The sequence below is a fragment of the Buteo buteo genome, chromosome 23 (assembly GCF_964188355.1).
Source record: "Buteo buteo chromosome 23, bButBut1.hap1.1, whole genome shotgun sequence".
In the NCBI taxonomy this organism is placed as follows: domain Eukaryota; kingdom Metazoa; phylum Chordata; class Aves; order Accipitriformes; family Accipitridae; genus Buteo; species Buteo buteo.
Genome location: NC_134193.1, coordinates 1,278,778 through 1,306,353, shown reverse-complemented (window position 1 = coordinate 1,306,353; position 27,576 = coordinate 1,278,778). Strand labels below are relative to the sequence as shown.

At 41.6% G+C, this 27,576-nt stretch overlaps 1 protein-coding gene across 2 annotated transcripts in view; it reads right to left on the bottom strand.

Annotated features, from left to right (window-relative positions):
• Positions 1-27,576, bottom strand: part of KCND3 (potassium voltage-gated channel subfamily D member 3) — a 121,321-nt gene that overhangs the window by 12,747 nt on the left and 80,998 nt on the right. For both annotated transcript variants that reach the window (XM_075055403.1, XM_075055404.1), the window contains exons 2-3: positions 16,474-16,636; positions 343-444 (exon numbers count right to left, since the gene is read on the bottom strand). In XM_075055403.1, the coding sequence (XP_074911504.1) occupies positions 343-444; positions 16,474-16,636 (265 nt within the window). The remainder of the gene's footprint in view (positions 1-342; positions 445-16,473; positions 16,637-27,576) is intronic.

Sequence of the window (27,576 nt, the reverse complement as noted above, 5' to 3'; positions counted from 1 at the left end):
TCACTACAGCTCCAACAGCTCCATCACACAGGGGGATTCAAGGGAACTGTGAACCTGGTTATTGCTGGAAGGCCAGATTCTTTCCCAGCTCAAGGAGGAGCCCAAGGAAGCTTTTTTCCTCCTGTCCAATCTTGCAGCTGGATTCCAGCCGTCCCTCCACATGGCACATACAGTACATGAGTGTGTAATTGTAGCATAATGCCATTCTGTGTGTGAGGCTGCCATGCTGGATAATAAGCAATTAGGTGGCAACAGAGAGGGAAAGGGAGGGAGCCCAGGGAGAGGAGTGGGAATAGGGAACTTCTCAAACTCTGTGGAAGGAGATGCTGTCTCTGCACTCACCGTCAGCTCGAGGGCTTCGTTCAGGAGGCCGTTGCGCTTGCTGTGAAGGTAAGCATTGGAGCTGCCTGTTTTGGCCACTCGAATCCGTGCAAGCCGGGCTTTCTGTGAAGAAGGCAAACAAGCTGAAGTTAGAGCTAGGCACACTGAGTGATCAGTCCTGTGCTGGCAATACCAGGAGGAAGGAAATTTCAGGTTCTCACTCTACCTGAAAAAGTCTGGGGGTGAAATACAAGGGGTGTGCAGACAAGACAAGGTGCTGTTGAGAACAGCTAGCACAGGTCTGTCTCTGGGAGTCAGATGAGTACGTATGTCTGAAGAACATAATCTGCCACAGAGTGTGAATAGCCTTTCCAGAGATAGGAAATGGGGTACTGCAGATTTGTTTATCCTTTCAAAAGTTAGTAGTAATTTTCATGGGATGAGATGCACAGCAACTAGAGACACTTGTCTTGGACATACTCCTGGCATAGAATGACTGTATGATTGTATGTGATCTAGCAGTGTGCACATGCTCTGCACGTGTGTTGCTTTCATGGCTTGCCTTCTCTAACGTACTTGGTTGTTTAATCCTCTCTATATCTTTCAGGTCTGTGCCCTGACATCTGTGTTGTCACTTGCTCTGCTTGTTCTGCAGCTAGCATAGTGACACCCGGTCCTCAGTGATGGTGGACTGTCCTCTGCAGTGGTAGTGCTAATTTATTAACTTTGGTATCTGATAATATAAGACTCCGTCCAGAAATACTCATCTCTTGACAAACTGACAGAGGTCAGTCTGCAATAACACAGACATTCAACTGTTCTCATTTTTATTTATCCCTGACCCTCTTACCTCTAGGGAGACAAGTTAGATGATAAAAAGCAGTCCAGAATAAAGCAAACAAGAAAACCTAGTAAGGCCCTCTTCCTTTTTGATCACACAGTTTTTAGCATTTCAGTTTTTCTTTTCAATTGTTGCCTGCTTCTCTGTCAAGTGCTGATTTCCCTTTTTCTTTTCTACTGTTAATTTATGACTCAAACACCATTAAAAGTAAATACATGAAATAGCTGTGGCTATTAAAAAATAATTACATTGTGCTGTAGTTTAAAATGCTGCATAATCTTTTAAATAACATGGAACTCGTGATTTTCCTTTCTAATTAGAGGTGCTAATGGATATACACTGTAGGAAGAGTAAAGCCAAGAGGCAAATATCTGCAGTGGGTCCAGAGAGCATAATAATTCCAGGAGCTCTATTACTGTACATGCGTGAGTGACTCTGGCCCTCAGTATTTGAAAGATTTGTTTAACCTTAAGAGCTTCTGCTTAAGCAGACAATTTCTCAGGCAAAGACACGTACAGGATGCTAGTTTGCAGCTTTAATTGGATGACACAGGCTATGACCAGTCTGAAAAATAGGTTTTCTTTTGACACCCCAAAATGGGGACATCCAAAATTGACTTTCTTTTCTATACTTCACCTAGATTTCATTGTCCCACTTTAACGTTAAGACTCCAAGTCAGTATATGAGAGTGAAATCTCTGATGAAACTTACTCTGTACTGGGGCCAAGGTATCTCACAGGGCTATCTGGTCACCCTGTGAAAGGGGCACGAGTTGTATTGGCAAGATGTAGACTGAGGATACAACTATAAAATGAAATTGGATCTTCATTTTTTCTGAAGACTTTCCCAAACTGCTGTGTTGCTCTAGGTCCCGAATAAGACTGGCCTGAGACTGTAATCTGGAACAGAACTTGGAGAGACTACTGTTATTGAATATGAGTTAGGGGGAGAGAGCAGGGGGTAAGGGACTGAAGGATATTCCATTTCCCAGTTACATGGCATTGTCTCCCTGTTCCTGTTAATTATATTTCCATTGAATTATTTCTTGTATTTGCAAGTACATGCCTTTGTCTCTGTTCCTTACTTTTCGCAACGATCTTATCTGTTCCATAATCAGGACTGGATATTGGATCCAGTGATTGTCTTTACAGTGAGGCTCTAATGGCAACCACAGAAGACTTCCATCTCTCTCTCTGCTTGGCAAAATACCAGCTCCTTTGCTGAAGGAATTACCAGAGTCCCTCAACTTACTCACCTCACCTATAGCAGGAAAGGTTTCATCCTCATCTTCAGTTCAGTCAATTGTTAAAGTGGGTTCATTCTTAGGCTCTTGTAATGAACATTATTCCCTTTGCCTCCAGGCTAGCAGGGGATCAAATATTAATAGCTGTACTCCATGTGGACTGAAGATGGTTCGTTTCTGAGGTCTGTTCTCTTTTCTTCTTTGAAACAGGGCCACTAGCTATCTAAATAATTAAGGCCCATAGCTTTTGTAGTTTAGAACAGACGTTGTTATTTTAATAAATGTCAGTGGGGCAGGACAGAAGTTAATCCTATTCTCCTTACACAAAAGATTGTCTAGGATAGTCACATTGCCTAACTGTGCCCCCATCATGATTAAATTTAGTAGATATCTTGATTAACTCAGCTAGAGAAGTTAATTAAAATAGGTGCCTAAAATTGGTTTGGCCCTCCAGACAGTTTCCCACACTGGACTAGAAACAACTCTAAAACCATAGTTCATGTTTTTATGCGAAAGTCTGTGTGTAAATGTGCATTATTTGGAAAGCATATCTATCAGGTGACACAAGCTTTACATGGTATTTAGGTACATGTCTTATGTTTACATGGGATGCAGTACTTTGATCATGCCTGACAGTAACAAAAAGTTTAAGTGCAGCAAACCACTCCCACCTGACATCTGCAGCAGAGGTTCAACACTGGTTTATATGACTGAGCAAAGTGGATTGAGGACATGAAGGGCACCTGGCAGCAGTGTAAGACTCGGGTTACAGTGTGGAAGCAGGTAAAAGCTGGCCATTTTCAAAGGAGTTTTGTGTTACCTGTTGGAATGCGTCAGTCTGGACTTGGCCAGCTGGCAGAGGTATGCCTTGGCAGATCAGGTGTGGACTAAATTACAGAGGCAAAAGCCTTGAACTTAGGGCACGCCACATGAGCTTTGAAGCAGCAGTACTTTGCAGGAAACTGTACTACATACTGTCACGTCTTTTGCTGTCAGAAACCTAGAGAATTAGGCTGATGGGGTCTTCCAAACTCTGCCAGTTTTTAACATGCATGGGTATGCTTTTGTCATCCCTTTCCTTCAGAGCTCAGAACTTCTGGTCTGCAGGACAGAAGATAGACAAGTGGAGGACCATGTTTATCTGGCCATCTGCTGCAAATGTCTTGTGGGGAGGGTGGGGGGATAGGTGTCTTCTCCATCTTATCCCACAAATGTGACAGACTAAAGGTCATTAGGGCCAGGCCTGAGATCACTGTTACTGAATATAACCCCTGCATAGAGAATCTAAAAAAGGAAAAGAAAACGGCACACTGTGTCTGCATGTAGAGTGGTAAGAGGAGTTGCTAGGAAACCACAGGATCTCAAAATGCATATGACCTAATCTGGAAGATAATTTATATGATGAAAATAATAATACTAATGACAGCCACTTACAGGTTAGAATGATTAATTTGGTTATCTTGGAGCCCACGTGTTTCTGAGAGCAGGATGGAAGGCAGGTCTCAATAACTTCTGGCTCCTTACTGCTTTTTAAGAAACTGGAGACTCAGAATAAGCAGGAAGGGCAGTGAAGCCCAGTACACGTGGAGTGCTGAAGTGCAGTGGGGAGGATGATGTAAATGGCTGTCAGCATCCTGGGTATCTACATTTCCCAAAGGGACTGACAAAGGAGAAAGAATAGCCTGTCTTCATCTTTTAGCTGCTTTAGAGAAGTACAAGGAGCAGGAGTTGCTGGCTAGGAAAAATGCTTACCAGATGGCAGGCCCAGGAAACAGCTAATTATTATTTATTAATGATTTTCATCTAGTTCTTATGGAGATAATGTTCAGTCTTGATTTATGTAGTATAATAAACTATTAAGTTACAACCTATGACATAATTTCGTATTTGCCAGACGTCTTCAGCTTTCCAGATCTTCTGTACTTGAGCAAGGAGATGACTGGAGTACATGTATGTCAGGTACTACGTTTATGAGTCCTATGTCCACTCCTGCTCCCTCTTTGGACTGGAGCTGTTATTAGCATTATCCTTCACAGAATGGTTGAGGTTGGAAGGGATCTCTGGAGGTCATCTGGTAGGTCATCTGGTCCCACCCCCCTCCTCAAGCAGGTCCACCTACACCCAGTTGCCCAGGACTGTGTCCAGGTGGCTTTTGATTATCTCCAAGGATGAAAACTCCACAACTTCCCTGGGCAACCTGTGCCAGAGCTGGGTCACCCTCACACTGAAAAAGTGTTTCCTGATGTTCAGACGGAGCCTCCCGTGTTTTAGTTTGTGCCCATCACCTCTGGTCCTATCACTGACCACCACCGAAAAAAGCCTGGCTCTGTCCTCTTCGCACCCTCCCTTCAGCTATTTACACGTTAATAAGATCCCTCCGAGCCTTCTCTTCTTAAGGCTAAACAGTCCCAGCTCTCTCAGCCTTTCCTCATATGAGAGATGGCTCCAGTTCATATCCTATTTAACTTTATCTGCTAAAACCACACTAAGAGCATTCCTGGCAGAAAATGCAGCTACACTAGATAATTAACAGTGCTTCACATTGTAATTCCTAAATAATTAGTAGTTTGAATATGAGTAGACCTATTGGTGACAGCTGCAGTGAGTCCAGTGGTGCAGTAATTGTACAGCATTGGTCTTTTAAGACTAAAATGAAGCTGTTCTCAAAAGTAGTCAACAGAATACTTTTGATCTGATTTTTATTTCCAAGGTGAAATACGACAGCCATTCAGTAAGTGCTTGATTTTCTTGCATTTGTCTGTATCTGTTGCTAGTTTGGGTCTGGACTTAAATTCTGGATGGAAAGAACATGGTTGATTTTAGGACATGGAAAAGATAACAAGCAGATTGTACAGTGAAATGGGAGTTTCTGCAGACTTAACAACAAGGCTTAGAGTATAGAATGACAAAAAAGTATTTTCTTGTAGTTATGTTCTCACCTTCCTAAAATGATCTTGTCTGTGGTACCTTTGACTAATTTTAGCATAAAATTCAGAAAGGAATTCATCAAAGACTTCAATTTGTACTTCTGAGTGGGAATTCAGTGCACATATGTAACTTGGAAAGGGAATGGATGAAACCTTCATCTGGTGGAAACTAGCTTAGCTCCCTGGCCTATTGTGGTAGTTTTTCCTTGCCAAGCAGAAAATGGAAAATTCTTCATTTTAGAAAAAGTATTAAAAAATAATAGAGTGGACAAAATATTAAATGAATCTACTGTCTGTGGTGTGCTTTCCTCAATATAATCAGGCAACACTGATCATCTGTCCTACTTATGGCTCTGGGAAGCTGATATGCCATCTTTAACAAAGCCTGGAAACAGGCTGGACTGCCAAATTAGGACTCAGGGTTATTACATGTATTTGAATGCTGAGTGAAATAATGGCTGTTTAAAAAGCAAATGGCCCATATAATAAGTACTAGTTGTTATTCTGCTAGCCATGGTTCCATCTGGCTATTGTAATAGGCAGGCAGTGGAGTTATAGCAGTATTAGAAAAGTTAGTTCTCTGTAGATCATCCTTCTGTCATTTTAACCTTTTTTTTCCCCTAAGAAACAGAGTATGCACATTTGGACTTTCCTTCCTCTCAAATCTTTGCATTAAACAGCTTTTGAGCCAACTTTAAATATTCTGTCATTTTTGCTTTGGGAGGGATGTTATGGAGCTGCATATGGAAATTAGATAGTGTAGAACTTGTTATATTCCTATATAATTTAATAGAACCACTTACAGTTAGACCTTGATCTTATTTTGGGCCTCTTCATTACTTTCCAGAGATGAAAGATTCCCCTCCCCTCCTCTGTGGCTCTCCTTTTAATCCTACCTTACACTTGGCACCATTAAAGCAACAGAACATCATTTCAAATGCACTATATCATTTAATCTTTTCCAACCCTGAAGAACATGATGTTCGATCTATTTATAGAACAATGCACAGAATATGGAGTTTAATGGATCTCGACTTCTCTACTAGTCATAGATATCCTGGGTGATTAAACACAGAACTTTGAAAAAAGTGTCGTAATATGCAAAACTTGCAGAGAGGAACGCAGGATGGTCAGGAAGCCCCTGGAGCCCTGAAACTCATTCCCTCCTGTTGGAAACTTCCTTTTGTACATTTTCACCTTGAACTTAGCAAGCTCTGGCTTAAACTTGGGGAAGCTCTTACTCCTACTGGGCATTTATTTTAGAATGTCATTCTTCTCTTTAGAAAATGTCTTCTGTTTTCCAGCCTGCATGTATTTGGTGCCAATTTTACTCAGTTGTTATTGTATTGACGTTTTCTTTTTACATAGACCATTCCCTTTCTGGTGTTTGCTGCATTCTACAGGAAAGAATAGAGTAAACTTCACTTTTTGTAGAGTTTGACAATTCTCACTTCATTCCTTCGCTTGACATTTAAGTAGTAAGCTTTTCTGGAGGCCTTTTCATGCTTTTATCCTCTGTAGATGCCCTGCTTATTTCTAATACCTTTTTTTAGTTATCCATCTATCCATCCACCCAGTAAGGGTTACAGTCAGACCTTGATCTCTATAAGAACTGACCTTATGGACAGTTTTTCCTTGATTGAAGTGTTATACATGGTTAATGCATCTTGGCTGAAATTCAAAGCTTCCTCTATCCTGAAGTTCCCACGCTACTAGTCCAGCTGACTGACAGAGCTAGCTCTCTTCACTTCTTAAGTTTGCCTCTTGAAATACAATAAAAGAAATCCTACATAGGCTTTTTTGTATTGATAATGCTGTAACAGATTTTGGAGCTTGGGTCAAAATCGTTCCAGGAATGTGTGGTCAAGGAGGTGCCATACCAATTGTAGTGGGAATCTGGTATAGTTTGTTAGAGTTAAAAGTGAAATATTATGGGGTGTAAATTAGGGTGTCAGAATTTGTCTAGAAATGTCTTGCTTAATAAACATCTGAAGAGAAGAGCCTCATGTTTTTCTGCATCATTAATAGAGAGGTTGCTGTTCCCCATTATTCTAAAATAAGGTTCTGTGTTTCAGTGAAAGCAAAGTGTGATGAGCATCTTTCTGCCTGTGATTTATCTGTCTGTCTGTTTCCAGATCTCACTTTTATAACATCTTTCACACAGCTCACACCCCTAATTAATAGCTATAAAGTATTCAGGGGATGGAGAAATTAACAGAATTTGATCTAGTGTCACATGCCAACTTACTAGACCAGATATGTGGACACTAATTAATGGTGTGGAGGCCTGTGGTTAGCTACAGAAAATGAAGGTAATTTCTTCACATAGTGCTGCTCGCACCTTCCCCAGGAAGGTGGTGAAAACATGGAGGGGGGGAATGGGGATGATGACCACAAAACCTTTGTATGATACTCAAGGAAAAATAAGCAAATTTGTAAAACTCCCACCCTTTGTTCTCCTCTGTGGAATGAAGCCCAAGGGGAAGAGATGATGGTGGGACTGTTTTCCTGCCTCCTTGCCTGCTCAGTGGCAGTTGGAGTAGGTGCCGTCTCCGACGGGCAGGTGCCCACCAGCAGCAAGGGGAGTGAATGGGGTGAAGCGTGAGTGCGGGCAACGCTGTTGTTCCAGGCGGGGTACGGCCAGGAGCTGTGTTCCATCCCACTTCTCTGTGCTGCGAGCTTTCAGCATTAATTGAGAGAAGCATTGCTTGCTGGCAAATGAAAATTGCTCAGGAGTCATCAGATGACAATGAAGTTGCTGTGTGGTGCAATTAGCTTTCGTATTGAAGCTGCTCCTAGTTGTTCCTCTTGCTCCTGGGGTCTCTGGGGACAAATCTCTAGCACTAGGCTTCTGGGGGAAAAAATCCTTCACAAACCTATCCCATGGCCTTATTTGATAAGACTCTCAGAAGAATGTGTGTGTCAGCTCACGTCCTTACGCTGACAGCCACAACACGTTGGCTGCGTGCCTTGATTTGGCAGATGCGGAGGGAGAAGCCTGCCTGGCCTGCTGTCCTGGGCACTGGAGTGCTCCCGGTTTGTCAGCAGAAAGCTGTGGAGTCGTCATGGCTACGCGCTGCTCTGGCCCCTGTTTGTGCATTCCAGCATCATTGCACGTTCCTATTAGAATGGCTCCTAATTATCCTGACTCAATCGCTAACGAAGCTGATGCTTCATATGTGGATAGAAATGCACTGGTGCCTGGATACTGGAGCTCGTGGACAATGTGTAGAATTGCTCTGTATTATTGTATTTGTTCGGAGTTAATGCTGAGTTCGGTCTAAATGGCTGCACTTACACGGAGAACAGGTGGCTGGAATTACCGTCAGGCAGTGGTCTGCATAGTAAACAGAAGAGTTCTGCTGTACTGTGACAAAGAGGAGAAATGAGGAACTATTTCCTATGGAGCAATTTGTCTGGTGGATTGAACTGTTTTTTCTTCCTGCTCAGTACTCACAGGCAGACTGTGATTTCTCCATATAGTTTTTTAGTTTTTTTTTTTAAATGATCTGTAAGTTTTATGCATGCTTTTTATTCCCTTGCCTGCTTGTGAACCATTCTGCACCAGCATTTACTGTTGCTTTGCTTGCTACCCATGACTGGTCAGGAAAGCTGTCATTTCTGCTGCCTTGTTTGGTGAGTCAGCAAGAATTGCTAGTGCAAAAGCTCAAGAGAGATAAATTTGAAATCCTGGGTATGAATAGTATTACTATAAGATGGTTTCACTCTCTGACCTTGTACATGTACGTGAACTAACTCTGCAAGAATCCACCGAGCCAGGAAAAGACGTGGATTTATCCCAGTTTTATGTGCGAAAAAACCTGAGTCACAGAGAGGGAAGTATGGAAGGGTAATGCTGCTGCAGCATCAGAGTTTGTCAAAACAGTGAGACTGGCTGTAGTGGGGAGACAAAAGAGGATGGCAGGCTCCTGCTCTTGCCCGGAGAGGGTCTGCCTTGTGCTGGTTTAGAGCCTAATGTGATGCTGAAGTTACCAGCAGTTACTGTTTGATGGGATTTTCATGACCTTCAAACAATAAAGGCTTATTCTGAGTCAGATTTTGCAGACCACTGCTGCTGGGTGGAGTGGGAGGAATGGAGTAATGAGATTCTAGGACTTCTCAAGCTGGGCTGTTTAAGACATCTGGTAGTGTGTAAGCAGGGAAATTCTGCAGTGGCCCTTGAGAGATGTACTGGTAGACTGCAGAGTGTTCCCATCTATCTGACATAGGCTATTAGAGGGACTGAGAGACCTGTATTGCCATCCCAGCACTGCATGTGTCAGCAACAAATGATGTTCTGCTGCTGCTTATCACTGTCATGGTACAAATTAGTAACCACAATAAGCTTTACTACCATTTACACCCACTTTCAGTTACGTATTTTCCTGACCCAGTGGATATATCCATATCCATTAATCTAGACATAACCATACATTGCAGTTGGTGCAAGGGTGTTTGAGCTGTATTCATTATATAGCCTGGGAACTGCATGGGAGCTAAATGGCCCAGCCCACTTGATTCTGCATTACTTAGGCAGAGTGGTAAAATAAATAGTTAATAAAGGTAACAGCAAAGAATCTGATCACTAGAACCCAGTTCCAAAGTAGGATAGGGCTTCCCAACATTTTTTGGCTGAATGTTTTGCATGCAGGTCTCCTTGACAAGGCAATTTCAGCTTGCGTTTATTTAGACATCTGGGATGAAGTGGGCAACATCAGCCATTACAAATCCTACCAACTGTGCTACATAATGAGCCATCTGGACAGAGGCTGCCACACACAACCCGGACTACCAACAGGTGGGGAAAGGGGACGCCCTCTTGCCGAGATGACCAAGGAGAGACCCCGAGGATGGATTAGTCAGGTTCTTACGCATTGCAGGCTGTTACCTGGTTATGACTGAGACATGACGTGAAAGGGCCTTATGGCATCAAACAAATGTAGAGTGGCTTCTGGATATGTGTGGAAATGATTTCATCTGGGCATTGGGCCACTATTGACAACAGTCTTAGTATTTATATGTATGGTCTTGCTTTGGAGGCTGAACCTATAAGCTTTAGCTCACTGATTTCAGTCCTTCCTTTCAGAGAAGACGTTACTTGTCTTATGCAATTTGGGACCTAGGGAATTTGAACTAGCTGAACTGACAGAAAATGCCATTTTGCTTTCCTGGACAATATGAAAAAAAAGAGGAAGGATTCCTGGTTGGTTATTTGTTTGGGTTTCCCCCCCCCCGAACTGTATGAGGGGATGTGACAAACACCAAACACAAAACAGAGGAGGAAGAAAAAGAGGTACCTACCCCAGCAAAAATGAAATATCTTTTTTTAAAAAAAAAACCCAACACTTTTTTCCCCCTGTCATAAACTGTTAAATATCAACAAAAACATATTCCACACAGATTCATTGTGGTTGAAAAAACCATGTTTTTTAAATGTCAGCCAGCTCCAGTTTTAACCTTATTGTTTCTCTCTCTCCTTAAGTTCCCAACCCCATCCCCTGCTGAGAACTGAGTCATGTTCTGTCGCTGAGCTCTCCTTAGACAACTCACAGCTTTGCTCGAGTCGCTTTTTCTGGCCGTTCTGTTCCATGCTCTAAAGTTCACTAACCCACCTCCAAAATTTAGGGTGTCAGATGAAAAACAGAACATTTCAAAGCTGACTCCCCTGCTCTGTAGCAAATCAATTATTATAATGGATTCATTATTGACAGGTGTGTGGGCTGTCTTTCTCATGGGTATGATGATGACATAAATCTAGTATTAACCATTCTCTTCATCACCATCTTCCCTCTTCATCCACTCTGCTGACTGCAGTCCTGTTTTCCATGCCTCTGAGAGTGACGGCTGGGTCTGGAACAGGCTGTTTCTAACATGCCTCTTACGGAACAATCAGAAAAACGTTTGTGTCCTTACTCTTCCTTCCTTTTGGCTTAAGCCCCTTTTAAGCATCTCCATAGTTACCTCTTCATCAGTCTGCAGAGTCATAGCTGCCTGTGTGCAACCATCTCATGAGTAGCTCTCACTGTCAGGAATAACCTTCCTCCATCTACTGCCTTTCATAGACTTCCATCTGAAAAGATACGGCTTCTTCCTTGCCCCTTCATTCCTTTCTTCTGCTGATATTGGCTTTGTGATTGAATGCTTTAATTCATCCACCAGGCAATGTGTCCACTTCCCTGCTTCACCTAATTTATACCATCTACTCTTTGATAGCCTGCGTTACAGTTTTCAGTTCTATATTACAGTTTTATGTGAGAGTGGGTCTGCAAAATGATTTTGTCCTGGATAGTCCATTCGTTGCCTAAATCTGGGTGTTTGGTTCTTTCCTGGAAACTTATAGACTAGAGGATGAAATGAGAAGTCTATTTCAAGGATTTTGCAGTACATTGCTTGTTCTCATAGAGTCAAAGGCCACCAGATAATAAATGATATGAATTGAACAGACGAAGAAGCTGCAATCCTCAAAAGAATGTTTACTGCAGACCTGAAACCAAGTACTGTGATTACTGAAGCTTTATATTCATAGGTGACATTTTCAGTTTAGCCCCTGTGAAATGCACCACTAAAACCATGCTAATCCCTCTGAGATTATCAGCCATTTCAGTATCTTGGCTCATTTAGCAAATCTAACCATTAAATGATAAATGCACATTAAACAAGTTTGTTTTTTTTTTTCCTGAGCATTTACATTTCTCCCTCCTCTATTGTGCAAACGTGAGGTGGCATTCTTCACTGTGTAAGAGGCCACTTTCTGAACACTTGTTTTTCCCCCAAACTGAGAAGATCTAGAACAACTCAGTTTTCTAAATTTTAGCCCTAAGGGGGCTGGTCTAGAGACCAGTTAGCTTTAGGCTGTTGTTGCTCTTTCCAAACATTTCAGCTGCCACTCCACTTCCATGTGCCTTCTGAGGCTGTTCAAAACTGCTTTAAATATGCTTTTGAGGACTTGGCATCTTCATCTGCATGTATGTTCATGTGTGCAGGGAGTTGGGGCTAACCACCACATAGGCTTAACCTGTAATGCTCTATTGCCCTTGTTACAGTATTTTTTTTTTCTGTCTTGCCATTTTTTCTTACTGAAAAGCTGCTAGTGCACATTGGTATTTGTGAGTCACTGGCCCACCTAAAAAACCTCACATTTCTGAGAGCTCCTGTGCAGTTTATTGCCAGCTCCTGTTTCCCAAGGGAAGGGAGTATAGGAGCTGATGGGGTTGTATTGCTGTAATTAGTTGGACTGTATTGGAGCAGTCTGGGGAGATATCGAAGGGATCTCTAGTTGTCTTTTATGAAGCCTCATTCCAGGAACAAAAAAACCCTAACAGAACAAGCTAACTTTGCTGTACTTGGCACAATCTTTCCAGCTGAGTGACCTGAGTTGGTTATTTTAAAGCTAAACAAAGACAAAAGTCGTTGGACCTGGGAGATTAAGGACCAACAAAGGCTCCCTTAACGCTTTGAAAAACACCCTTCTAAAAGTATTTTCACTAAGAGGTCTAGTGTTTTCTTCTCCTTCTTTCTTCCTTTTTTTGTTAATCTTTGTGCAAAGACAGGGCCTTTGATTTTAGTATTGGTTCTCCACTTAAAGGCATGGGATTAGATTTGTCTGTCAGCAGCTAGAGTTTACTCTAGAAGGATCATTCTTGCAGGATTTTTGACCAGTCTCACAGTCCAGAGGTCTACAACATTCCTGTAAACCTTGGGAGAGCAATCTGCACTTCTGGGATCTATGCTGCACTAAGCTCAAAGGCTACATCTATTCTTTTCACCACTGTATTATCTGGCAATCTTTCAGCTGTGTATTTCTCTACTGCCCTGCTCTGGTGGGAATAACGTTGAGGCTTGGGGCTGTATTCACTCAGTCTCTAACTTCTAAACAATGAGCTGTTTTACTTTTTCTACTGCTGCTAAAGGAGCAGCATTTCAGTAGCTGTTGGTAGCTGCCTCTGCTTTCCCTTTCTAGGGTTGAAAAGTGGGAGGTGTAGTCCTCAAACCAGCACCAGATACTTGTCTCCTTCACATTGCATCCATGCTGCAAACTGAACATAGCAAGAGAGAGACTCCAGCATTATCTGAATTACAAAGTCATTCTATTGTCAAGCCTTTTAAGTGTCAAATTCTCTTTTAAAACCAAAGGCTGTGACATTCACTAAAGAACAGCATCGTTTCAAAGTCAGGAATGTCTATTCTTAGCACATCAGTCAAAAAGGAAAAAAAAAGTCTTTGGGGGAAAAAAACCCCAACAATTTTACCAAAATGAACCTTGTCAGAAATGATCAATTCATCTTCCATTCAGATTGACCTGGTCCTTGCTGTATGCCAGAGGACAAAATTTGATGACACAGCACAATAAATTAAGATTGCCAGATCTCCTTGTAATTAATTCTCTTGCAGTGCAGGTTTGGCAAAGAATAATTTACCTTCAAGGTGATTAAATCACTGGTAGTTTGGTTTTGGTTTTTTTTTTCCTTTTTATGGAACATTTCTCCTCAGTTAGTTGAAGAATAGATGCTGATGAGTAACAGCCACTTCCCGGTATTTTATTCATGCTATTTAAATACCTCTTCCTGCTAGACCAGTGCCTCCTCAACAGTTAAGAGGCAAAGTTAAGACTGAGCACATCATATTCCAGAGGGGCATGGGGGCTCTATTGTGTTTTCCTGTTTTCTGGTGTGCAGCCCCTCAGAAACCCCCACTGCACTGGAGAGCCCAGGTTTACTCACACCCCAACCTTCAAATCTGTGAATGTCACATCCAGCCAATTTGTCTTTTGCCTTTATTATTACTCAATAGAAAACTTCAGTCTGAGTTCATGAAAAATAAATAAATATGGTCTATAGCCTAATCGTGAAACCTACTTGTGCATTATAATAGTTATGATTCTTGAACTAAACAGAACTTCTGAAGTATTTATACTAATACATACCCTACAAATTATTTAGTCTTCAATTAAAAGAGAAAGATAATTTATTTAGCACACTAGAAACTTAGGTAAGATGTCTATGTTATTTCTTCAAGGCTGTATCCTCTAACCCCTGCTTATAAGGAGCTGCTATGGGTGGGCTCTTCATATTCAAGGACTGAGAGAGTGCAAAGAGCTTTTTCCAACCTTCTTGAAAAAGCCATGCAAGTGTCTTTGTATCTTTAATTAGATGGGGACAGAGTTTTAACTATCACTAAAACTTCCCTATTCCTGAAGAAGGGATTCAGTTCACTGGAGGATGATGCTGGAACAAGTATGCTATCAAAGCAGGTTCTTAACGTCGCTGTATACGTCCTGAACATCTCCAGCGAGACTGTCATTAGTGTGCTTCTGTCTCTTTCGTTCTCTTTAGTATTCATGCAGTGATGATCATGTGAAAATTACTCACACTTCTGACTTGAGAAAACTTTCTTAGCCCAGAAATTCATCCAATATCAAGGGAATTAGAAATTCAAATGGGGGCAAATTATACACTGTGTGTGTCAATACAGCAAACCTTATAAAAGCTGCAATCAATCATATCGGCATCAAAGGTGGTGGTACATTTCCTTGTCACCAAGTGGATCACAGTCCAACAAACAAAGGAAAAGGTGAATCAGAACAAGAAACTTCACTGTGCTGCTTGGAGAGGACAACTTCATCTGAAAGCACAGACCTGGAGTCAGTTCTGGAGCTCCTTTGTATTGTGGTCCGTGGTTATGCACAAATCTTTTTTGTTTATTTGTCTTGCCTATTTATTTGCTGCCTAAGCTATACCGTAACACAGGTTCTGTCTCTCACTGTGTTTATGTGCCATTTCAGTAGAACAAGTGCTTTCCCAAAGTCTTTGATTATTTAAATGAACTATTGCACACAGTCCCCTTCACAAACCTCTGCGTGAGTACTCCAGTCTTTCCTGTGCATTGATACCTAGCATGTTCCTGTTGCAAGTTAAATCCAAATACCTTATGCCTGGGTGCAACCTCACATTAGGCAGCCCACTCTGCAAATCATTTAAATTCATTAAATGAATGTAATGATCCATACTGGTTTCCCACTGTGCAGCTGCTGACTGAACAGTGTGTGGTACAGAGTGGACTTCCATTATGATTATCTTTAGATTTTTTTAAAATCTATATTATGTTGTATGATTAATCAGGTAAACAACTCTCCCTCAAAAACACCTCCCAAAATTATTGCATGTTGATGCATGTATTGATGTTTCACAGGTACAATGCCAAACCTAATGCAGGTATGTGTAAAACCCAGCAGTGACTTACGGAGACTGCAGCTCATTCCTGCATGATTCTCTCTCTTTGCTACTCTCCTTATGTGTTTTGACTGCCAAATTTTGTGGTTTTGTAGGTCTTGTATCTCAGCTCTCTGCTGTCAGCTCCCTGAGATGCAAGAAGTAGGCATGGCCCAGATGCTTGCCTGAAGCAGAAATAGCACATCCTTCTACTACTATTCTCCATCAGGTCCCCTGAGTCTTGAATTTCTGGCAGACAGTATTCCATGGGGAGAAAAAAACCCCAGACCTTTAGTTTGCAGTTGTTGTAAAAACCTGATTCTGGTTTGGTGTAATTTAGCAGACTGAAATAGAGGTATAATAAATCTGTTATACTGTCTTAGTGAATCAGTAGGCTTATACTGGTAAAAACTGTTCAGTTTCTGGAATATTCAGTAATCCTCCTGCATTTCCAGGGGCTTTTGTGTATTCCCAGTGTTTTGTCTATGTTACAGTCTGCAGCTTTGAGGGGATATGTGTACTGATAAGTATGTGTTTCTGGACGGGTGTTTTCAAAACTCCAGAGAGACAACAGGAACCAAACAGCTCCTGTTAATGATTTAAGGGTTTATGAGTATATGTATATATTTATTTCAGACTGGTATGTAGCAAAGGTGAACAATAAAAGTCCTGTTACTTCGGATGGTTTAAGATATGCTAGCATACAGTGTGTGCAATGAACTAGCTTGTGTCCCTGTGGGTGTAGGTAGTTATAACTGTGTGTGAAGGTAAGCCTACACAAGTATAGGTAGGTGGATAGGTGCATGCAGGCTGCCCTTTGCAATGCTCAGAATTGTCACTGGTGTCTCGTGAGCCCCGTGGTGACAAGCAGGGGCTGAGATTTCCTGGCAGCTGCTGAGCTTTCAGAGGAGGCGGCCACGCGGGTTGGCTTACCTTCTGCGCTCTCCGCTTGTCGGCTCTCTGGTTCTGGTGGTAAATTCGGCTGAAGTTGGAAACAATGACTGGAACCGGCAGAGCAATGACCAGCACCCCGCTCAGGGAGCAAATGGAGCCAAATATCTTCCCAGCAATTGTCTTGGGCACCATGTCACCATAACTAGAGGGGGAAAAAAAAAAGGGGGGAAGCCCCTCCTTCAGACAAGTGCAACGGCACCACAAGCCTTTTCAGGTTCCCTGAATGCACAGCAATGTGAGTGTCCAGGTTAGACACTAAAGCTTAGAAATCCACCATGCAAGCAGCAATTCATGTGGTGCTGTCATCCTGGAGCTGACAATTTACACTGCGCTTTGGCAATGAATTATGCTAAACCAAAGAAAGGCACTTTTGTTGCAGAATAGATATGCCAGTTCGGGCAGCTGCTGAGTATGTTAAATTCACATCCTCACTCATTTAGTACCTACCTCTCCATGTAGCTGAGCTCTAACAAACTTAAAACTGTACGTCTGTTTGTGAGCAGGTTCATATATTTTCATTTCCTTATATCCAGGTGCAAATGAGGACTGATTTACACTTTCATTTCAAAACCCAGCAGTTTCCTTGCCATCTGTACAGTCAGAAATTTGGGGGTCGTTCAAAGTCTGGATTCAGTAAAGGGTGAATTCTCAGGAATATGAGACCAGCTGAAAAATATTCAGACAAACCTCTGCACTGGGTTTGAGCCAGCAATCTTCATTAACAATTAAAATTTGTATGTTAAATAATACCAGCAGAATCCGAGATGGAATAATCTATTTTGCACAGATGGAAGATGGTGCTGGTTTAGGTTCTGTGGATTCCACGCGACAGAAATCACTACTCTGTTGAAGGCTTACTTGTTGTTTGTGTTTCTACTTTTCATATTGCAAAAGCTTTCTGCAGTAGTTTTATACTTAAGCTTTAATACTGTCCGTCTGTAAAGAAAACCAATGTGCTTTGCCTTACGGCTACTCACCAGTGCCATAAGATGGAGCATGCCCTCATGGAACATACAGTACTGAAACTGTTCTGGGACTTGGATACCTGATTCACTGCGCTGGCTTACTGAATGCTGCATTATAGCGAAGGCATTGGGGATTTTGAATTCTGATTTACAGTTTGGCCTGACAAAATCCCCATGTTGCATCCCCCCAGGTGAATGGGCCTCTTAATTCTGACCGACGGCGCTATTGCTCACGATTCCCCCACCTCACAGCACAACTTCTGATATCCAGTGGGCACCAGATGTTGGCAATGCAAATGTTGTGCCTGCGTTCAGCGATGCAGGGTGGTAACCTCCACAGGAGGCTCTTCCTCCCGTGCAGTTTGCCCTCTAGAAGTGACTTCAATGCTTTTTTCTGCAAACGGTTGACAGGCAAATAAAAACCCATCCAGAAAGCTGGATGTGAATTGCAGTGTGTTCTGATCATATACAAAAAGCTTACTTGTAGCTAGTGCCCCTAGAGTATGATAGGAACGTGATTAGCACAGCCACTTACTGAATTTACAGGCCTTGTTTTAGTGAGCCATTTATTACATGCTTGCATGCAAATGTATATTAATATCAACATTCATTGAAGAAATTTTCATCTGGAGGACAGGGAAAAGCAAGCAGCCAAATAACAACAGATTTTTAAAAAAATCTCTAGTACTGAAATGACTGTGCAGAAACCACTAGCATACAGGAATTCCCAAAGTACCTCTGTGACTCAGGAGAACACATTGTACTCTGTGAAATCCCACTACAAGCACATTTATGTGACCTGGCTACACCCTGGAGTAGAAGAGAGGTCCCAGGCACTGCAACCTGCTGAAGTTTTGCAGTAGACAGAGAAAGGATGCTAAAATTAAAATTGGGCCTAAGGAAGACATCCCTTGTTTCAGGGTCCTTGAAATCTGGAGAGGTCCCTAGTTGCTTTCAGATGGTGTTTGGGATTTCTGTTCTCTTCTTTGGGATGTTCTGGTGTTTGATACAGCAAATACTGAAAAGCAAAATGATTTACAGTTGAGGCTTTATTTTTACCTTGGATGTCTGCATATGACCAACAAAGAGCTTTTATGGGAATAGAGTTGTGCTAAGAATAATTTATGTCCAAGGGGAAACCCAAATATTTCAAAATACCCTTTTTATCAGCTAAACTTGTTTCTCCCATCCAAAACCTCTTTGGTATGAGGGTCTCTGAATAAAAGCAGAACTCATTACACGTTAACTGCTTGCTCCTGGGAGTCTCTCATATCTCTCCTTCTAGGCTTGGTGGCTAGACAGTGTGGCCAAGCAGCTGGGTAAAAGATTATCATTGCTGGGCTATCACACTCACTTGTGTCCAAGGAAAGGCCTAGTTTCACGCTAAGTGACAGCTTTTCTTTGACATTTTCAGGTTTTGGGGTTGGGGTTTTTTTCATGTGTGTATGTGTGTGTGCGTAATTGCTTCAGGCTTCACTAGCTAAGGCTTAATTATCCCAAGCAGAATTCTTTTCCTGCCTTGACCTGCAATAAAACCCCTCAGAATACCTCAAAACAATAAAATGCTATTTATGTCTATTAACTTTTTAGCTGCTGCTTTATGCAAAGATAGTTTAAAAGCTTTTGTGAAGTGACGAGGTCTTCAGCCTTATTTAACACTGTTCTAAAAAAAATCTTATTTTCTCCTGCCACCCCTTAACACAATAAGGCTGAAAATTAATCATATGCCTCAAACATGATCTCAGCGACCTGAAGCACTGAGAGAAAGCCCTTCTGTGCATTTGTAGAAAGTATAATAATAAGTGTCTGGCTCACAGTCTGTCCTGGAGAGTTTTGTTCTTACATGCAGACTGAGAGTTACCTCATTACTTGGGACTTCAGAGAAGGTGCTTTAAAACATCATCAGGAAAGATCAAACTGTCTTGGAGCACAGAGCATTTTGCTGGGGAGATGTAGAACTTCACTTGCAAAACTGTTACGAGAGATACTGCAATGAGAGATTTTGCACTAGCTGGAGCAGGCTGCACGGGATCAAGACCTAAAACTTGTAACACTGACTTCTGGATCTACCACAGACTTATGTGTGGAGAGAACACTGTTGGATTAATCCGTCTGGGTTTGCATGGCATGTTGTGCACTTGTAGCAGTGTTTTCTGGCTTTACGGGGCTGACCTGCAATGTGAGTGATACTGGTATTTGGAAATGTCCTAGCTTTTTGATCAGAATACAACCCAGCTGGAGCTTGATCTAGATCCCCTTGCACTTAATGAGAGGTCTCCCTTTGACTTTGACTATGATAGTTTTTGGAGTGAACCTATAAAGTTGCAATTGTTCTACTCCTATATTGACATATGCAGCTACTGCAATATTAATTGTTGGAGTCACTATTTTTGTCCTGATGAGACCATGAGGTACTAATGGCCACATGGCATATTTATAACAGATACAGTGCCAAATAATCTCAAATATTGTATTTCAGTTAGTACTAATTGGGCATTTTAAACCTAAAACTTCTCTTCCCCAGACTTTCCCATTAATTTGTTTACTAAAAGGCAACTTGCCACCTAAAAATTTCTCCTACGGAAAGTGCGTTTTAAGTAATTCATCAATAATCTCATTAGAGCAGCAAGAAGATAGAAGAGTTAGATAATGATTAACATTCAGAGGGTCTAGCAGGATGTTTGAGCCCCTAATAAAACAACAGGAGGCTGCAAATTCAGTAGACTTTTAATGTGATCTCTAGTAAATAATTTCAGCTTTCTGTACCTCAATTCCCCATTTATGAAATGGCAATTGGTTGCTTATTCTTTGCCTGCTTGGTTAAGTAGGTGGTAGGTTCTTCAGAGGAGGAGCTGCCCCATGTTCTGAATATACCCAACACCCTAAGTGCTATTGCTTTACAAATATTAATAATGCAAGGCAGTTGTACAGAAATCTGGAGTAAACCCAGCCTGTATGTGGCTCCAGGCTTGTCCAGAGGTAAATGCTGAGCGTTGGCTAGGTTAGATGTGGACAAGCCTAGAGACAAACATCTTTTCTATTTATTTTGCTAGGAACCCGGTTAGATGACAGCAGGTTCAGCCCGTTTTCAGTTGCTGAATTCCTTGCTCTGCTTACTGGCTGTGTGAGGTGAGATACACCTGCTGCCAGATGAGCGCTGGGGTGGGTGACCTCTGGGAGGAGCTGCCCTTGCTGCCGCAGTCCCTTCAGTGCTCTCTCTGGACACTGATAGTGATCCTGGAGCCTCTATACACGTATCCCATGTTTCCAATGACATAGCTTCGGTTTGTCCCCTTTTCTTTTCCTGGTGTCCCTCCAAAGCCCCGTTTCCTGCCAAGAAAGCACTGTGAACACTGAGACTCTTACTTTCTGTACACATGATATAAAGTTCAAGTAAAGCCTTAAACAGACAAACCAGGAAAAAACAAAATAGGAAATTACTTTTAAGTGGTCACTCTTTAGACTGGAAAAGACTGAATGCAGAATTTCAATATTTTTTTTATTTGTACTGTGACTTCTGTGTTCTTTGGATATAAAAGGGGTCATATGTCACTCACCCTAATTAGCAGCTATTAGCCTTGACAGCATAATGTGCTTTTGTTTTTCTCTCTGTCAGTACAGAAAATGTTATCAAATAGAGGTCACTGCTTCTGAGTTCTGGTTTTAGCGGTAGAGGTGTCTGGACAGCGCTTAGCTCCCCAGCTGGAGGCAGCAATAAATAAGGTGCTGAACAGCTCATCAAATGACTCACTCTAAAAATAGACTCTCAGCAGCATCTCTGATGATCCTCTCTCTCTGTACAACATTCACAGCCCCAGAAATAGGGAACTGTAGTCAAAAAGCTGGAAGATGCTATGGTATAGGGACATCGGAAGGGGGACAGAGGATGCTCTTTTTCCAGCAGCCTTTTTATGTGCCAACTTTTCAGCCCGTATAAGGCATGCATCTGGGGAGGGTCTTACAGTTCATAAATTACCATTATTGTATAGCTATTATCTTCATTGGTTTCTCTAGATGCAGACGAGATAAGAGTGCAACTGAAAATTGATAAACTGTATCCCAACACCTTCCTTCTTACCAGTAAAAGACCTGTCTTTGGACAGAGCGTCAGGTCCAGCAGCCGTCCTTTTCTCCAGAGCTGGCTCAAGGGAGGGCACTCAGGCTCCACAGAGCAGCATGCTCAGGGAGTGCTGGTGTGTGCTCCTGTGCCCCCAGATGATTTGGTTAAGGTCGCGGAGCCAACACAAAAACGTGGGGACAGCTGGCTCATGGATCAAATGGTCAGAAGAGGACCGGGCTTTTTCTGGTCGTTATGTTTAAGCGGTCAAGGGACATTTCCTGCCTAGTGGTGCAAAACCTTGTGGTTTTTACACACAGCCTGTGAAAGCTGAAATACCTCATGGAGGATGGAAACAGAAACAATGCTGCTTCAAATGATTTAGTATTTCTGCCTCATACTGGCATTAATGGCTCTTTGAGAGCTGCTTTATCTCTCTAACCTTTTGCCCAGCACAGCAGAGTCAAAAGAAGATTTCACTCCAGCTTGTAAGCTTCTGCTTTTAGGACAATAAGGACAGAATAATAACATTATGTACCATACAATAGCATGTGATTTTGAAAGCTTTTTGCATGAAAGAGATAGAATAAAGCATGGAATTAGCATGTAGCTTTCCAGGTGTAAGAGATCCTTTTCTTATACTATAAGTAAATTCCTATGCAATGTTTTGATTTGTACAAAGGAGAAAAAAAAGTCTAAAATTCAGCTAGAATGTTTCAGTGGCATTGCAAGACTGCATATGTTGCATTTGACAGCTCAGAGGAGCTCATGTCCCTCCATTTAATAGGTACAAGTCCAATGTAATCATGCTAATGCTGCTTTGAACCTCCAGTGAAATAATGATCATGTCGCTTCCAATGATACAATGAAAACAAAAGCAAATATTACTCATTCCTTTTTTGTTTTTGCACATGACGAATGAAAAGGGAGTTGGTACGGGGGCTGGGGATAGTTAGATCTTTTGTTTAGGGTTTAATGCACGGTTCCCCTGCCACATTAGCTGTTTCATCCGCCTTGCTGGAATTACCCCATCAAAAACCACAGCTCTCCAGAGCACAGTGAGCTGCTGCTCATGTGTGCCATTTTCCTGCCTGGTTGGGTTTTATCCTGTCATGTATTCATATCTCCAGGTATGCAAATATGCTGTTGCCTTTTTCAGCAGAGGCATACAAACTTTCACATGTGATGTATTAAATTCCTTTGTACTGGGAAAGTGGGAAGAGGGCTCTGGAGCTGCTGGGGCGATGATACTGTCTGATGGATTGAATGCAGACAGAACTAGTGATGGAGTGCTCCTGAAGTCTGAAAGCTGACTTTGTCATGGGATTGTTTTACGGCCTCAGGAAAGACAGGTCCACTTTCTATCTGATTTTTTACATGTCCGTAAGGGAGGTCAAGATATTTTTAGAGCTGTCCTGGACAAGTGTTGTGAGGATTGATTAGTTAATGCTGGCATGGTATTTTGAAAATATAGAAGTTTTTTGAAAGTGTTTTGCAGACACAGACTCAGTAATCCATGTCCATGAGGACAGTCTGGTATGTTAATGTCAGCTTTTTAAATATACTAATCCTAGAAGGAATGGGATGCACTGATGAATGCCTGAGAAACCTGACACGTGAGGAGGCTTGTGGTGCCTCCTGAAAGAGCATGCTGTAAACAGAGCCATAATGGCTTTGAAGCGAGAGAATCTATAAACAGGCTGTCAAATGACAGACTTGAACAGCAAATCAGCTGTGTCCGGGGAAGTACAGAGCCTATTTCATGCTAGGATTCTTTTACATTAAATATACTTATTTTCTGCCTTGTTTTGAGCTGGGCAGCTCCCCAGCTGGGTATTCAACTTCTGCAATATCTGGCTTGGTTTTACGCTACTGTTTTCTTTTTCCCTGGCATATTTTATTTGTTAATGTTTTCATGGATGCTCTCATCCTCCCTAGACATTCTGCTGAAATTACATCCATCATCTGAGCTGTGAGGGATGAGTGCTGTAGATGCTTATCTGTGCTAGCAGCAGAAGCTTATCTTCAGTACTCAGATTCATTTTGATTTTTTGTAAAGCTGTGGTCAGCAGTGCTTAGTAGGGATTTTCCAGGTAACGTTGCCTTTTTGATTTTGTTCTGGTTTATAAATTCAGATTTGTTACTGAGTTTCATATAATAAAAGGACTAAGAGATGTATCTGAAATCCTGAAGAAAGGTCTGATGCTGTCAGGCCCTTTTCTCATACTAACAGAAGTGAATGTGCAATGAAATGGGAAGATAGGACATTTAAAACTGAGAGGGATTTCTGTACAGTGCAAGAAATTATCTCATTGGAACTCACTGTTTCAAAATACTATGGGGATTTTGCTAGCGATTCACGAAAGGACTGGTCAGCTGTCTTTTTATTAACGCCGAGACCATGTAGTGACGTCACCTGGGATGAAGAAGGATCACTGAGGAGATGCAAGTTCTGTTGCTTCTCTAACAAGGAGAATTAGAAAGAGAGGCAGGTTATTCCCTAATGACTTGCTCAGGGGGGATCTGTACTTCTTCTGGGTAGCCCGTACCAACCCTCACCAAAGCCAGATTAAGGGATTAGATGGATTTGGGGTCAGTTGTAGCCTGCTCATTCCTGTACTTGTTCAAGAAAGGAGACCTAGCTGAAGGTCTCTGAGAGCAACTGGTAGCATAAACGTTCCTTACAGCAACAGCAGGCACTGCCCAAAGAAACACGAATGTTTGTGTAGACTCAGGAATAAACTGAGTAGGTTATTTAATACACTCAGGGTTGAGAATACTTAATATATGCACACACTGGTTCCCTTTATTCTTCCTGGCTTGGATCAACTTCTCAGCCTGTAGGCAGTTAAAACAGATGGTCTGAATTTGGGTAACACTCAGACCTTGAGTTGAAGCTAAAAATGGAATTTCATTGGCAAGAAAAGTAGGTCAGAAAGCTAAAGCCCCTAGTCCTAAAATGATGAAAGGCTTCTAATCAAGTGTTCTCTATTACCATTCATTAAAAGGAGCAGGGGAAGAAATATTATTAGAGACCTTTGAAAAAGGGATTACAATGGGAGTGCGGGCACCCTCCTTCCTGCAAGGAGACCTGTGCGTTTGCAAACCTGTTTTGGTGTGAGAGATGGAGCGACCACAAATGTCCTGCGGGCTGAGCTGGAGCCACAGGATGGGAACAGTTTTCTTCATGGGAACATAAGCAACTTTATCTTCTGCTTCAGTCACAGGAGTGCTGACAGGAGAGCCTCTTTGCATATCCTCTATTAATACCTTTCACACTAATAATCCTTTCCACGCTAACGCTGTCATCCACCTGACTCAGGTTCTGTAATTTCATCGCCTCTGCAAATTATGACTTGCACCATATCTGAGACTTTCAGTCAGTGATTTCTTTGCTCTTCATCGTTTTCAAATGTGTGCCAACTGCTAGAAATCTTTCTTCATTGTAGCCAACAGGAATTCAAAGCAAATGGGGAACCTGTACCAGTTAACACAGTGGTCCCAGTTCAGCACGTCGCTTGAGCCCTTGCTTAATATTAAGCACATACTTAATTCCTGTTCACTGAAAAGATGATAAACGCTTGTTCAAATATTTTTTTGAAATGGTACTAAGATGAATGTTTGTTCTTTGCATTTGGCAAACCCAAGCTAATACACTGTCATTACTCTTCTCCCTTTCCCCTCAAACTACTGCTAGAAATCACATTTCTCTGAATGGAGAATTGCATTTCAGCTCTGCCAGCAAATGCATTTTTAGAGATAAGTGTCAGAGACCTCCTGTTTGCTTTCCCTTAATGGTAGATGTGGATTGTCTGCCTTGATCCTTGGCTGTCACTGTCACAGTAGCAGGTAACAAAAGTAGGGACTGAAATCTGGAACATCCTGTTGGTCTATATAACTTAGATATGACATGCAGGGTAATTGTCTACTGCTTAACAGAAATAGCAGTTTACTATGTCATATACATCTCACTAAAGAAAAATAGATGTTTTCTTTTTTTATGATATCTCAGGTTTCTCCATGACCACTTAATAAAGCACTAACTAGTTTTTCACAAAAAAAAAGAAAAATTTAAACTGTTGATTTAAGTTATTCAGAGAAAAAGAGGAATTTACTTTAATGTAGAATCAATATAAGAAAAGCTGAATTTCACTTTGCAGAAAATACCTCCAGTTTTAACCTCCACACCTTACTGTCTTTTATTCCTAATGTTTATTCATTCAGCTTTTCAAAGGAAGCTCTATTCCTTTTAGTTCTTGCAAAGCTGATATAACCAGCAAAAAGTGACCTCAGTTTTCTTTTGCTCCATGTATCACCAAGCAGCTATGCTGTCACCTAAGTTTTTGATCCTCAAATCTCAGTTTCGGCAGTGATAGATGTAGCAGAAAAAGCTTTCTTCGATTCTTTTTTTTTTTTTTTTTTTTTTTTTTGTTAGCCTACTGAACTTAACAGCATTTTTGGTTAGACAGATCTTTCTCCAATTGACAGAGTTACTTTTGATTTGAAATTTATTGAGAAGACTTAGCAGGCAACACCAGATGTTACCTGGGCTGTTATTTTTCTGAGCGGAAGATGACTGTAAAGAGGAAACTTTTCAATGGACTCCAGGACCAGTGGGTGGTGGTGGTAATTTCATGCCATTCTGAAGTTCTCTGCACTAGAGAATTTCAAGTGAAGAGCAACTGCTACATGTTGATGCACCTCAAACCCTCCAGCAGTACTGACCACACCTTGGAAGTCTGTGTGTGTTGCAGGGCAAGTTGCAGAATAATTAAGAGTCCAACAAGAAAAGAGTTGAATCCATTTCCTACACTTGTGTTTGGCAAATTGCAAAAGTCCTTGGTTCCCTGAACCAGGAAGGTTGGTTGTTGTTGTTGGTTTTTTTTGTTTTTCCTATTCTAAGCTGCAAATTCATAGACCCATGGTAATGGCAGTGTCAGGGACCTGTGTGGGTCTCTAGAGCAGTCTTTTGCTCGAAGCAGGTCTTTTGTCAGCAGAATTGAAAAATGCATATATGTTCGTGACAAGTTACTGTTTAGTCCTTCAACTCACCTTTATCAGTTGAGGAAAGGCTCACTGGTTTACCATAACAGTGGGGATTTATTGTCATACATGAGCAAAAAAATTCCATTTGATTCTTTCTTTCTTTTCTGACAAAAAGCCCACCCCTTGCTGTGTATCTCTGTATTGTGGGTTTTTTTCCCTGTGAAGGTGAAAGTATGATGTTATTTTCAAGGACTCCTGCTTCTTTGGTAATTGAAGCTTTTCACCCTGAACCTGACAGCAAGTTCTTCCTTGGTCAATATTTAATTTAATTTAAATTCTGATGTGGGCACTAAGACTCAAATCCATTTATAAGAATTAGGCCTTGTGGTGGTACAGGGCAGTCACCACCTGTGGGTTTTCTTTGGCCCTTAAACCATAGAGCTGTGGCACACCTATGAGTTGTAATGAGGCATTGTGCTCTGATCTTTTTGGGTTTTTATTTATTTTATTTCAGTTAACCTCAGCTGTATGGGTGCTCCCTGCATGCAGGCAAGGGGAAGTCTGCAGTGTCAGTTCTGATGCTTGGAGGTGTCTTGCCTAACAGCTTGTGATTATAACATGCTTAAAGAAGTTACTGTACGCACAGTTACTAATTAGCTTATGATTTAGCATTGTTATCATTTTACTAGTATGTCAGTCATTATAATTTGTCTGTAAATGAACAGAGGTGTATTTTATCCAATATAGAGCACATACCAACTGATATAAGGCCAATTAAAGTGAAACAGGAGCTTTGCAGCCACCCACTACTGAGCGAGTCCTTCATCTTGGGTTTTCTCGTTGTGACCCAAAGTAGTATTTTTAACCTTCGTGTTTTCTACAGCCGTCAAGCATCAACAATACTCAGGAAATATTAGGGAAAAGTCCTGAGTATTATTGTCCATCTGACCATCATCTGATACAGGCATCTGGCATGTTAGCAACTGAGTGCTTCTCTTCTCAATAACACACACTTTTAAAAAAGTGTTTGTTTTAATGGAAAATAAAATGTGCCAGATTAAGGCATTATTTATT